The sequence below is a fragment of the Phyllostomus hastatus genome, unplaced genomic scaffold (assembly GCF_019186645.2).
Source record: "Phyllostomus hastatus isolate PE091 unplaced genomic scaffold, TTU_PhHast_1.1 phas_scaffold_46, whole genome shotgun sequence".
Classification (NCBI taxonomy): domain Eukaryota; kingdom Metazoa; phylum Chordata; class Mammalia; order Chiroptera; family Phyllostomidae; genus Phyllostomus; species Phyllostomus hastatus.
Genome location: NW_025334032.1, coordinates 339901 through 354384, shown reverse-complemented (window position 1 = coordinate 354384; position 14484 = coordinate 339901). Strand labels below are relative to the sequence as shown.

General features: G+C 42.8%; 1 protein-coding gene across 3 annotated transcripts in view; it reads left to right on the top strand.

Annotated features, from left to right (window-relative positions):
- Nucleotides 1–1868: 1868 nt before the first annotated feature.
- RNASEH2B (ribonuclease H2 subunit B) overlaps nucleotides 1869–14484 on the top strand; it is an 87320-nt gene continuing 74704 nt past the window's right edge. The window contains exon 1 of one of the 3 annotated variants that reach the window (XM_045821365.1): nucleotides 1869–2176. In XM_045821365.1, coding sequence (XP_045677321.1) covers nucleotides 2113–2176 — 64 coding nt within the window. In that variant the 5' untranslated portion in view covers nucleotides 1869–2112. The remainder of the gene's footprint in view (nucleotides 2177–14484) is intronic. The other 2 variants (XM_045821363.1, XM_045821364.1) reach the window with 2 other exon arrangements.

The following is a 14484-nucleotide window of genomic DNA, read 5'->3' as shown; positions in this document are numbered from 1 at the left end:
CTTAACTGGGAGGCAACTCCCCCTAGCTACAGCACCTGCGTGAGAGCTTGGAGATGATTGGCTCCATGCTATGGGGCCACGCCTGCCCAGACTCCTGATGACAGCCTAGTAAAGCTCGAAGGATATGGGAGTGCTGGCAAGTGTAGCTGATTGTGGGAGGAGTCAGAAATGGGGCTGCAGAAGAAGACTGGTGTGGAGATTTAAACCCAGACTCCCACAGCCATGTAAGGAGGGAGAACCGTGTGGCTTTGCCAGAGTGGGGACTCCCTCAGCCTTGTGAGAGAGAGGACCATGTGGCTGTGGCAATAGAAAGGAGAGCCACGCAGCTTTAGTAAGGGGTACCACCAGGCGGCTTTGGCAGAGTGGCGACCCCCGCCTCCCTGCAACTTTGGTGGAGGGAAGAACCATTGTGGTTTTGGCTAGAGTGCAGACTTCTGCAGCTTTGGTAGAAGAGGATCACACAGCTTTGGGGTGCTTCCTTTGGCCGTGTGGCTGGAGAAGCAGGAGTGACTTTGCCCAGAAGAAGGGTGAAAAAAATCTTGCCAGTAGGCCATGAGAAGGTTCCACATGGCTTTGGATTAATTAGAGATCCTGCCCGGACAGCGATACAGCTGATGGTGCCGGGAACTGAGGGAGGCCTACCAGCCCAGCATGGATTACTGAGAAGAACTGGGGAGCTGCCTGAGCCATGGACTTCTATTTCTTTTCCTGAGATACGGTACCCCAGATTAGGCAAAGGCAGGGAGGAAGGACTATGTGTGTTTGTGGGTGTTTTAAGGGATTATGGGATTTTGATGAAGACATTAGGTCACTACTTTAATTCTGTATAGCATTAAACATTTCCTTTCCTTTTCATGAATCTCTGGCATTGAGAGATATCTTTCCTATAAGGCAGCAGACAATTGAGCCCAGTAGGGGGTTCTTTCGATAATAGTATGTTGCCCTTGGCCCCCTATGTTTTGTAACATGTATACCAAGCATCATCTTTCAATTAAAATTTTACTTTTAACAGTTTAAGTCCCTCAATTTCACGACCCTGACTTTTTAAACATTGTTTTAAAAATTTTTTTTAAAGATTTTATTTATTTTTAGAGAGGGAAGGGAGGGAGAAAGAGAGAGAGAGAAACATCAATGTGCGGTTGCTGGGGGTCATGGCCTGCAACCCAGGCATGTACCCTGACTGGGAATTGAACCTGCGAGATTTTGGTTCGCAGCCCGCGCTCAATCCACTGAGCTACGCCAGCCAGGGCCTTAAAAAATGTTTTAAACTCACTACAAACGTTCCAAAATAATAAATTCATATTTTTAGCCTCAAATTGTAATGCTTCTTTTTAGTGATAAGGACTCAGCCCACTTTGAAGACTGATTGCGTGTGTTATCAATCACAAAGCACACACTATTCTGACATTAATTCCTACTCAGAATACAACTGATGGTCGAGATATATGGAAAACCAAGAGTACCTAGGATTCAGATGTTATAGCAGTTGTCATTAATACGGACTTGCTCCATGCTTTTCCTCCTCTCCCAGGTGTGTTCCAATGCTCCCTTCCATCCCCGTCCCCAATCCCCTCCCCCCAATTCAGCCTCCTCCACTCCCGCGAGTGGCAATCTCTCGGCCTCGCCACCACCTTTGATAGGAGAGCCCCTGGATGCAAAGACGGCACCGCGGTCTGAGGAGACCCTGCCTGCCCGCCCGCACACAGGCCAAGTGCTGCCGCCTAGGTGTAGTGTCACTCCGCGCCCCGGGTGAGCAGGTACCACGGGCGGAGGGGAGAGGCAGTGATCGTAACCGCTGTAACCGCCGCAGGCGGTTGGGCACAGCGCACAAGTCGCTTCCGGCCTGGCGCTATATTTTCAACCTAACGCGAGCCGGGCTCCGGAAGTTAAAGTTAACAGGGATGACTCCGGAAACGAAACCAAATTCGTTCTGAGGGCCGCCTCCTGGGCCCCTCCAGGCTCCCAGCTTGCGGCGCCACCCGGAATAGACCTTTCTCTCGAAGTTTTCCCCGGGGTTGCAGCCAGGCCTAGTGATTCAAGGGCTAAGGCTGGCGATTTTCGGACTTTCGTGCCCGCAGGTACCGCACTCGGCTGCGAGAGAAGGCTGGCAGCATGGCGGGCCGCTTGGACTATGGGGAAGGCACTGACGCCCAGCAGTTCGTGTTCCTACTTCCAGGTAAACACGGCCTCCTAGGGCAGCACTCTAGTCCCAGCTTCCTGACTCGCTCGACGCTGGCTCCAGAGCCCTCCGGTCGTAGCTTCCAGACGGGCTTCCTGGCGGGCTTCCCTTTGCTGCCTCCGGGCGCGCCTGCCCCCTTCGGGCCTTCCGAGTCTGCGGCCTTCCACCCCGCGCACACCCTTGCGGTTCCCATCGCCCTCCCAAGAGACCAGACGCGGCCTGCTAAGGTTTACGCGTCCCTGGGCCCCTGGGCCCCTGGGCCCCAGGTGTTGGACCAGATTCTTTCCCTTGAACACATTGTCCCTCCTCTGGGTCACACGTTACAGCCGGCTGTGGTTTTAAAACCTAAAGCTGAAATCGCAGAAACGGACCGAGTACCACCTCCCTGCCCCGAACAAATACACTAACCCCCTTGGCTTTGCTTACATTCTTTGTGGCTCTGGTGGGCTGTTTGGATCGGCCCTGGGCCTGCGGGGACCAGCGTGGGTTCAAGGCCTCCCGGTGCGCTGTGATGCCCGGAGGTGTCTTGCCCTAAGGAAGTGTAACTTGGTGTTCCCTATCCCTCCTTGACTTTGGGCCCCGCGTCTGTGTTCCTACTGGATTGGAAATGAGAATCCAGTATGCCCGAAATGGCCTGGGAAACACGGCCCCCGCCCTGGTTACAAGCCTTGGATGGCAAAGCAGGAGGGAAGCTGGATGGTGGTAGGGATTAGGACAGGGGTGGTTAAACAGGTTCAGGTGATTAGGTAATGACAGGACTGCTGAATTCAGGTTGTCAGCCCCCATCCCCATCCTGAGTATCAGCCATCCAGAGCCTGTAGGAGTTTGGGATGATAATCAGTCAGTTGCCACACGTGATGGGCCCCGTTAAGTGGCAGATAAATGGAGTTTGGGACTTAGGGAGTGAAAGCAGAAAGGTTTGGCCCTTTTATAGAATGATGTTAATATGATGACAAACCATTGAAAATAAGGAGAATCCGTTGTTCTCTGTATTTGAGATTTAGCTCAGCAAATGCTAAAGTTATTTGCTGCTGATGATATAGTTGCCAAGTAGTGTACATTTTGTGGTGGATGTTGAAAATTGTTATTCAGTTTGTCAGTAGTTTTGTGTGTATGTTTAACTTTTTTCACCTTTATAAAGAAGTATGACATATGCACAGTGAAGAGTAGACATTTAAGCGTGCAGCTGAATTAACCATGTAATTCAATGAGCTTTACATATATACACCCCTGTAACCATCCTCCAGGTCAAGATGTAGAACTTTTTCAGTGAGCTCCTCATGCATTTTGGTTGATAACCTCTGTGCTGACCTCTGTCACCAGAGATTCATTTTGCTTTTTGGATCAGTGTGTGCTCCTTTGTGTCTGGCTTCTTTCAGTCAGCGATATGCCTATAAGAGTCATCTATATTGGGCATAGCAGTTTGTTGGTTGGTTTGTGTTTTCATTTCTCTGTGTACCGTATTTTTCGGACTATAATACGCACTTCCCCCCCAAATTTGGGAGGGAAATGGGGGTGCGTCTTATAGTCCGAATTTAGCTTACCTGGCTTGCTGTGGGTGGGGGGGGGGCAGTGGTGGAGTGGGGTCACAGGTTATTAAATATTTTACCACATTTTTTCCTTCAAAAATTTTTTTCCTACTTTCCTCTAAAACAAACGTAGGTGTGTCTTATGGTCTGGTGAGTCTTATAGTCCTAAAAATATGGTATTTTATTGTATTAATATCCATAATATTTATCTCCTGTACTGTGGACGGCCTTCTCTGTTGTTTCCAGTTGGTAACTATTATGACTTACACTTCTAGGACAGGCAGAGGAACTCATTTCTCTAGGGTGCATACCCAGGAGTGGAATTGCTTGACTTAGGTATTTTTATGTTCAGCGTTACTAGACACTGCTAAACACTTTCCCGAAATGGTTGTACTGATTTACACTCTGACCAGGAGTGTATGAGACTTTCTGTTGCTCCACATCCTCACTAGAGATGTTTGTATATTAAAAGTTAATGCAAAATTCAGGGTTTTGACAGAATCTAGCAAAGGGCTATCTGTGTACATTAGGAAAAAACCTTACTGTCGTTATGCAGCCTTGCCAATTCAGTGAGATTTTAAGGGTAGGAACCTGATTCTTTCAGATCAAGTGCATTATTATTATTCAGATATACACAATGGCTGAGGATAATTTAAGTTTCTTATTTTCTTTGTAATTAGTATTGACATTCATTTTCAAAGTGTGTTATGCCCTCCTTATATTAAACACCAAAACCTTCAAAATAATAAAATACTGATTTTAAATTGTAAAATTGTTGCTTTGCTTATGTCTACTTTCTGGGGCTGTGAGAAGAATTTAAATCCAGTTCATGTTCAAAACTCAGATGCACTATGACCTTTGAACTCACTGGAGAAGTCTGAGGCAGCTGTTAAGGAACTGATAGAAGGAACTGTCAGGCAGCAGGTTCTGTAACACAGCTTCTACTTCCTGCTCATGTAATTTTCTAGCTAGTCTTTAGTGCCACCTGCAGGCTCTGAGGGTACAAACACCGGTGTTTTGATAATTACTGCAGTGCAACAGTGCTTCTTAAATTTGAGGGTATGGGATACTTGGGGAGGTGGGCCCCATTGCCAGAGTTTCTAGTTCAATGAGTCTGGGGTGGGCCTGACAATGTGCATTTCTAACAAGTTCACAGGTGATGTTGATGTTGCTCTTCTGGGTACTACACTTAAGAACCACTGCAGTAAAACCAGCTCTTTAGAGCTGGATTGGAAAGTAGGAATGGTCATCCTGAATTTTAGATCTGTTTGTGGTGGGCCAGAAGGTGCATGGTCAGGGAATAGCACAGGGTATGAGGCTACACGTGTATTTGTTAAGAAATCAGCTCTAGTAAGTTATGCATTTGAGAGTGAGCACCATAGCTACAGTAAAGTCGGGCCTTTAGTAAAGTAAAGAGAAATTATATGAGTATTTTATATTAAAAGTTTTTGATGGGCTCAATTCCTGCTCAGTTTTAGAAAACTTCTGGCAGAAGAAGCTGAAAAGGTTACTCTATATACTGGAAAGTGAGCACATTAACACACAGCCAACAGAAATTTACAGATTTATCTGCAAGACAAACGTAAAGCCACTGAACCTTGAAAGACACTTTTTCCCCAATATTTAATTTACTTTATTTATTGAGTTGCCTGCTGTAGCATTGTGTTATATGCTGAAGGATACATTTTAAAAAGTACTATTTAGATCTCTTTGCTGCTTGTTTTTATTTGCCTGAAGAAGTTGAATATTCTAGGACAACAAAAGCTGGAACTTGGAAGAGATACTTATGAGGTGGTCAAACTTGGAGCCTTGATTTTCATAGGCTGGTGGAGACAGAACTACTTTTATTTTCAGCAGGGTAAGCATTTCTTGTAGTTTTAGGACGGTCTTAAACATTTCTCAAAAATGGTCTGGGAGTATCTGTTTGTTTGCACTTTTAGTTACTGTAGTAGACTTAATATCTGTACTTTTTGAAATATGATAGAAGTTTCCATCCTTCTTTGGTGCCCTAAAATTAAATGTTTAAATCATATCTTAAATATTTTTCTCTAATTTAAGTTTTGTATGCTTTCCAGTTCTACCAAGTTGGAGTGGATTCTAATGTGAAAAACCAGCTCAGAACAGAGACTATGTTGATTGTTAATGTGGCTGAATCCAGTTTAGCCATCTCCAAAGAACTGTTAAAACATTGGAAAACCCTAATGTTGTGTTAGGAAAAAAGAAAGCAAGAACAGAAATGAGCTCAGGACAGTTAAAAAAAACACACACACAACTCACTGAGGTCCACTTAGGCTGAAAGTGTTCTTTAGTCAGCTCCCTGATCAAACTGGACTATAGATGAGTTTTGTAGTAAAGTAATTGCCCTTTATTTCATGCAAATACATGTTTAAAAGTATTTTAGGAAAGATTGTACTTGATACTTATTTCCCCCACAGCCAGCATAAGTAATATCAGTTCTGAGTGGGTAGAGGATGGGTTACTTTTTGGAAGATAAGAATCCCAGGCTTGCCTGCCTACCTAGACACTCCAAATACAGTTAAGGGCCTCGTATGTGAGGTACCATAACAATTGCAGATAATGATATCAGAGCCTCTCCAAAAATATATTTGAAAGCATTGTATGAATGCAAGCTTTATAGAATTATGTTCTAATTAAAGAATTAAAGATAAATAAAGTTTAAAAGGAAAACCTAAATTTCCTATTTAATGATGGAGAACATTTATATCAGTGCTGTTAGAGTCTTCTAGCTTTTTAATAAGTCCCTAAGAACACCTCTTGTTTGAACAACAGTGAAAATATGTGGAAAAAGAAGAATTACAATAGACTGAAATGACTTCAGTGACCCTAAAACAAAACGAAACAAAGCAAAAAACATTTTTCCTCCTTTGCATAAGCGCCCATGGTTAATCTCAGAAAGAATATTTAAGCAGGTTTTTTGTTCTTTGTCAAATGTTTGCATGTATGTCTGTTTGTGTTTAGAAATATACCTTCTGGGCTGAAAGTTTCCTTACTGAAGACCTTATTTCTGTGGAAGGAACCTGCACTTAGCTTGGCAAGCAATAGAGCAGGAGGATGGGGTGGAGGGGCGGGGAGACCTGGCAAGGTCAGGTGCTGATTTTAGACAACCTCTGAATAATTAAGCGCAGCTTCTGGAAAGGTATGTCATTTACTGAGTAGTCATCTGTAGGCCTTCAGTGGTGCAAGAGTCTGAGTTTTCTAGCACAAACATGTGTAACATGTCCGTACAAATCCTGAATCTGACTTTGTCGTTATGAAGTGTTTTTTGGTGGGAATCTGACTGATCCTTCTCAGGTGGCCACTATATCTGCTCCCTTGCTATTTGAGCATGTTCTGAAGTGGATGAACTTAATCAGATGCCAGTTAGTGTAATCAGGCTGTTTCCAGAGCCTGGTCTTGTCCTGCTAGTAATTGTTCCAAAGACCTGGGTCATTTTGTAAGATCTCATTAGTCCCACATATTTATCCTCCAGGGCAGAAAAACATCATAAAAAGAAAGTAAGCAATGTTCATAATTTTTATTTGAATAGCGGAGTAGGAGCTGCATGAGTTTTCTCCATATCTTCTGAGCTTAACGACAATGTTAAGAAACAAACAGCTAAAGCCTGACTATAATAGAACATACTTAAAATTAGATTTGTGCAATTGTTTAGCTTTGTGTTCTTGGAGAAATTGTGTGCTCATTGTCAAGCCTCCGTTTTCTCATCTCTACATTGGAGAGAGCAGTACCAGTCTCATGGCATTGCTATCTGTTGGTTTGAGTTACATGGAAGCTCCTTTTTGCACCCCAAGTTCTTAGCCTGGGGTCTGGGACAGAGTAGGCATTTAATAAACACTTATTGAAAGAAAGAATGTCTTTTTATTTTATTTCTTCTTTCAGGGTTCTCTGCTTATGCATGTGAGGGAGCTTTGCCCAGTAGAGCCCCCACCCCACCCTGGCCATCTCAGATGAGAATAAGTCTACCAAGAGATGATCTGCTTGGGGAGGAAAGGTAGCCAGTCTCTCAGCGAAGGGCCTTGAGCCTGTTCCTCAGTGGGCTTTTATTGGGTTCAGTTTGCACAGGAATACAAGTAAAGCTCATCAATCATTATCAGGCAGCAATGATTAAACAATAGATAACATTCAAAGAAATATGAGGGCTTATTCTGAGTCAGGGTCAGATAGCTAAAGGGGCATAAACTGTAGGAAACAAACTCATTTTATGCTTGGACCCTTATCAGAAAATTGAGGGCAGTCTTGGCAGAGCAGTTTTCACAGGATTTTATGCATTCTTTCTTAGGCCTGATCACCCAGGGTAGCTGCCTGTTCCTGCCCAGGGCTGTACCACCATCTGGCATTGTTTCAGGCTTAAGTCAGGTGGGGGAAATAAGGCAACCAACCAAGAGATTAGGAGACTTTATACAGACAGAATGAGGACTCAGGCTTTGTCAAAGCTGAGGGGTAAGGGTCCATCACCCCCTTTTTCTGTAGTCCCCCAAGTCCTTCCCTGGTGGCCCGTTTGTGACCGTGCCTGTCTTAGATCATCCCTCCTTTGAGGAATCTTACCCGTCATTGGCTAACCAGTCATCCACCCTGGGGCTGAGCAGGGTGTGGTAAAGGGTGCAGAGGTGGCACCCCTGCTGGGAAGATAAGCTTTGTCTCCTTAGTGGCTTATGGTCCCAAGGTCTTTTTACTCAGCCTTAGCCATGAGGGGTTACAGCTTCTGAAGCCGCAGGATGGTTCCTCCCAACATATGCAGCTCTTTTTCTTTTACTTCTAGCCAAACTACCCTTTCTTTAAAGCTTAGTTACACTTTAGTTTCTGCGAAGCTAAACCATTTGCCCCAGTCCAACTTCTTTTTTTTTTTAAATGCCCTTGACTTTATGTCTGCCTGGACATGGGTCTGCTCTTCTCCATGTTCGCTGCCTGCCAAATGCCTACTTATCCTTTAAAGAAGTTCAAGTGTCACTTTCTCTAGGAAGCCTCCCCCTCCACCTCTTCCCCGTTAGTGTGTAAGGCAATGGTACCTCTTCAGTCGCCTGCATATTTCCTTGTGATTCACTATCATTTTTATATAAATATATGTTGAATACCCAACACATTCTAGTGTTTGGGGCGGATCCAGGTCCATTTTCCCTGAGTAGCTGCTTTTAGCTTCTTAGTGTTGGGAAACTTGGCCATAAGCTTCAGAGCCCAACTTTGCTCAGTGCCTCTGAAATCAGAGGGTGCTACTTAGGACTGTCAGCCTTTTTGTCAGAGATCCTTTATATTTGTTTTTAAAAAATCTTTATCTGTTTTTAAAGATTATTATTTATTTATTTTTAGAGAGAGGGAAAGGGAGACAGAAAGAGAGGGAGGGAAACATCGATGTGTGGTTGCCTCTTACATGCCCCCAACCAGGAATCTTGCCACAACCTAGGCATGTGCCCTGACGGGTCAAACCAGCAACCTTCTGGTTCTCAGGCTGGTACTCAATTCACTGAGCCACAGCAGCCAGGGCAATAAAGTGGCTTTCTTTTTTTAGGTATGTTGCCTGCTAAAGTGGAATGGGCTACCTGGTGAAAGCGTCAGAACTTCATATTTTATCTGCCTCTGAAACAAGGAGGATGCAGGTTGGCTGAGGTCTCTCTAGTGAGAGCTCATTTCCCTGCAAGGGCCTAAGGTCCCAACAACATTTGGTGAGGTTCTACCATGATCCATTGACCAGATTGGACCAATTAACTATTCATTTACACATTTTTCTCCCAGTATATTTTTAGTTATTTTTTTTATTAGAATAGTAATACATACCCAATAAAGAAATTTTAGTGATGCAGGGAAATATAAAGGGAGAAAAGAATTTGTCCATCATTTTACTACCCAGAAATTACAATTTGGAAATATTTTTTCACATTCTTTTTATGTTGTATATATCACAGAATGAATTCAGTATTTTTAATTTTTTCCAATTTTTCTATTTCTGCTTCTATTTCACTGTTTACTCTTTCTACTTATTTACTGTAGTATTCATTAAAACTATCCGGGATATTGGGGTTATACAAGAGTGTTATATGGTTTTATTCACTGTACCTATTCATAGAATTAAAGACAGTTAAATTGCTTTGATGGAGAGCTAAGGGAGTAAGATATTTTTTCTCTTAATTTTAGTAAAGCTAGAAACTCATAAGTCATGCAAAGTTGACCAAGAGAATTTGTAGGTCATACCTTGAGCATTGAAAAGGCTTATTATGAATTTATTTATATTGTAAGAAATATACCAAATAAGCAGTGCTTTCACTGGGTAGACTGCATATTTAGAATGGATTATCTTTAAGAGTGACTAAAGACTGAAAATACAAATAGATACAAGAGAGGTAAAGATAAATTCACAGAGCCATAATGGACACAATGGCAAGCTAAGATGTTTTGAAAGCCATCTGAGGTTGAGTTTACTTAGCACAACCACAGTCTCCTGCAAACATCCATTGATATAAAGGAGATGCCAGTTTGAATGGACCATAAGTCTGCATAGCATTTCTTTAATGTGGGGCCAATGCATCCTGATTGTGTTACAAAATCTAACTTAACACTTTGTTACGAGTTCCTAGAGAGTTCATATATTGCTAGAGAGACAGCTGTGTGTTGGGGGCAGGGATGGTGGGGTGGTGAAGAACATAAGACATGTAGAAGGCAGGTTTCTGCCTCTCTTAGAGTTAACATCTTCTCAAACCAACTTCCTCTACTTAGTGGGAAACTGGCTGCATGCTACAGCCAAGCTTCAAATCTCCTGGTGTCTGCTGGGAGAAGCTGCTTCTTTTAGTTCTAGTTTTAAACTTTTCAAAATAGCCTTGTGACTGTCCTTGCTGTGATCACAGGAACCCCAGCCAGCACCCCCGTATAAGCTGTAGCTGTGGAACATCAGGCTCCATTACAAGCACAAGGTGTGAGAGAGGGTGGACAGAGCTGTACATGAAAATAGAGAGTGCTTTTTTGGAGGAAGGAAAGAGTGAAGATAGCACAAGAACCAGCCACTTCCATCACTCACCAGTGTAACTGAGCCTTGGTCAGAAGATTGAGGCACTTGTAACTGTTTCAGTCTAACATTCTGAGTTTCTCAGTTATAGGTGGTTTCTTTGACTGGGTGGCATACAGTTATGGCATAGGTTTATTTGTATGGAGAATTTTATTTTGTCTATAAGTTATACTCTCACTTAGCCAAGGTTTATATAAGCTGTAGGAAGCCCATCTTCTAACTCTTGTATTTTTACAATACACTCCAATATATGTTATTGTATTTGACCCTCACAATGGCCTTGGGAAGTAGTCAAGGCAGACTTTATTATCACCATTCTACAAGACTCAGAAAAGTCAAATAATCTGTCTAACACTCAATAGGAAGTAAGTGGCATAAGTTGCCAGCTCTCCTGTGTCCTCTAGGACCCCTGCTATGTACCCAAGGCCATTCTGCTGACAGAATAGGGTATTTGTCATTGTTGCAGAGGTGGGAAGACCAACAGGGACTGGAGTTCCTGCTGCTTGATGACCAGGGACTGCGCACACCTTTCCCGGACCCAGCCTCAGTTGTTATTGACATCCCATTTAGATCTGTTCTTTCTACCTGTCCAGAATTTTCTTGCTTCCCAGATATTTCAAGGCCTTTGTGCCATCTCTCTATATTGCTTGCTGCTCTTTGTGGCTGAGTTGCTACAAGCCTAAAGTTTTTCATAAGTTTGTTCTTCGGTGTACAGGGTGTTCCTAGAAACAACACTGTTGATAGGGGCAGCCCTGGACTAATGGAGATTTTATCTTCTATGCTGGTCTTGGTTAAGGCCAGTTTTTATTTTTTCTTCAAAGCTTCAAAATAAAAAGATATTCTTAGAAGAACTTATTACTTGGGAATTATTATTCTAGTGCATGCCTTTCTCTAGCTTTCTTGGTTTGCCTCCTATTTGGGGAAGCTGAAAGCTTCAAAGTCAGGAAAATGACTCAGACTATATGGCAACCCTAACATCTTAGGAAGAGAAGGCGTGTAGTTATTACTGAAATAGGCATATCCAGAAGTGGCAAAGAACTTGAACATTATGCTGATTGTCTTGCATGCATTATGTTTGTTATATTTGTGTCCTAGCAAAGTGGTTCCAAGGAAGTATCTGGTGGTCAGGTAGAAGGAAATCAGGGGTTCTGAGTGTATGCTAATGGTTGATGTCTAAAGAAAATGAATTGGGACCTGTTTAGGACACAGCATGAGAGTGATTCTCTCTTTCTCTCTTTTTTTTTTTTTAAGATCCTGTTAGATCTTCTGAACAAACATAAGTAGCCTTGATATGGTATCTAAAAAATAAAGTGAATGGTGCTTTGGTGTTTGTTCTTTCTTCTTCACTTGGTGTATGTTCTCAGAGCTTATCTGCTATGTGCCAAAAATCAGACAGGATCATGAACAAATCCATTGCTTCCAAGTCAGAAGAGCACTTGGCAAAAAGGCACTTTTTATCCTGTCTCATGTCTTTGTGTTGTAAATGATAGGGAGAAACTTGTTTTTTTTTTTTTAATATTTTATTGATTATACTATTACACTTGTCGCATTTTTTTTTCCCTTTATTCCCCTTTGCCCTGTAACCTCCCGACCCCCATCATTCCCCCACCCTAGTTCATGTTCATGGGTCATACATATAAGTTCTTTGGCTTCTGCATTTCCTGTACTATGCTTAACCTTCCCCGGTCTATTTTGTACCTAACATTTATGCTTCCTTTTCCCCCATTTTATCCCCTCCCCCTCCCTGCTAATAACCCTCCATATGATCTCTATTTCCATGAATCTGTTCCTGTTCTAGCTGTTTGCTTAGTTCATTTTTTTTTTAAAGATTGTTATTTATTTTTTAGTTTTAGAGAGGGAAGGGAGGGAGATAGAGAGAGAGAGAGAAACATCAGTGTGCGGTTGCTGGGGGTTGTGGCCTGCAACCCAGGCATGTGCCTTTGCTGGGAATGGAACCTGCGACACTTGGGTTCGCAGCCCGCGCTCAATCCACTGAGCTACACCAGCCAGGGTGCTTAGTTCATTTTTGTTTTTGTTTTTGTGTTTTTAGGTTCAGTTGTTGGTAGTTGTGAGTTTATTGTCATTTTACTGTTGGTATTTTTGATCTTCTTCTTTTTCTTAGATAATTCCTTTTAACATTTCATATAATAAGGGCTTGATGATGATGAACTCCTTTATCTTGACCTTATCTAGGAAGCACTTTATCTGCCCTTCCACTCAAAATGACAGTTTGGTTGTATAGAGTAATCTTGGATGTAGGCCCTTGCATTTCATGACCTTGAACACTTCTTTCCAGCCCTTCTTGCCTGCAAGGTTTCTTTTGAGAAATCAGCTGATAGTCTCATGGAAACTCCTTTGTAGGTAACTGTCTCCTTTTCTCTTGCTGCTTTTAGGATTTTCTCCTTGTTATTAATCTTGGGTAATATAATTATGATGTGCTTTGGCATGTCCTTCCTTGGGTACAACATCTTTGGCACTCTCTGAGCTTCCTGGATTTCCTGGAAATATATTCCTTTGCCAGATATATTTCCTTTGCCAGATTAGGGAAGTTCTCCTTCATTATGTTTTAAAATAAGTTTTTAATTTCTTGCTGTTCCTTTTCTCCTTTTGGTACCTTTATGATTTGGATGTTGGAACGTTTAAAGTTGTCCCAGAAGTTCCTAAGCCTCTTTTCATTTTTTTGAATTGTTGTTTCTTCATTCTGTTCTGGTTGAATGTTTATTTCTTCCTTCTGCTCCAAACCATTGATTTGAGTCCCTATTTCCTTCCTGTCACTATTGGTTCCCTGTACATTTTCCTTTATTACACTTTTCATAGCTTTCACTTTTTCCTCTATTTTGGGACCATACTGAACCATTTCTGTGAGCATCCTGATTACCAGTGTTTGGAACTTTGCATCTGACAGGTCGGCTCTCTCTTTATTGCTTAGTTGTAGTTTTTCTGGAGCTATAATCTGTTGTTTCATTTGGACCATATATTTTTTCTCCACTTGCTTGTTACACAGTAAGGGGCAGAGCCGTAGGTATTTGCCAGGGTCGGGCAACCCACATTGCTGTGTTGTGGCAATGTCTGTGGGGGAGGGGTTCGAGAGGGAACAAAAATGCCACTTTCTCAGCTTTCACAGGCTTTCAGTCACTTCCTCCACTACCCACAACAAATTGGGCCCTTCTGGTGCCAATTTCCAGGTGGGTGGGTTTGCATGTGTTTTAGGACCAGTGGGTCTCCCCAGTGAACTCTTCTGTGAGGCTGTGAGTTTCTCCTGCTGCCTCAACCTCCACAGGTCTTTCCAGTCAGAGGTTTTGAGGCTTTATTTCCCGAGACTGGAACCCTGAGTTCCATGGTCTGTCCCGCTCCCAAGTTGTTCCTTCCAGTTTATCCACACACAAATGTGGGACTGCCAGCTCTGCCAGCAGCTGCCTCTACCAGTCCTCCAACTTGCACCTTGCCAGTGAGTCCTTTACACCCTGGTTGCCCATCTCAGCCCCTCCTACCAGCCTGGATGGATGTTTCTTCTTTAACTTGGTTGTCAGACTTCCATACAGTTTGATTTTCTGGCAGTTCTGGTTTTTATCTATCTATCTATTTATTTATTTATTAATTTGTTCTTGTCCTTGTTTTGGTTGTGCAAGGAGGCAAAGTGTATCTTCCTACACCTCCATATTGGCCAGAAGTGTTAGAGAAGCTTGTTTTAACTAAGAGAAGGAAAAGGAAGACCTGCCAAGTTTAAAAACTGGTTGATAGACAACTTGATATCAGGTGTACAACAA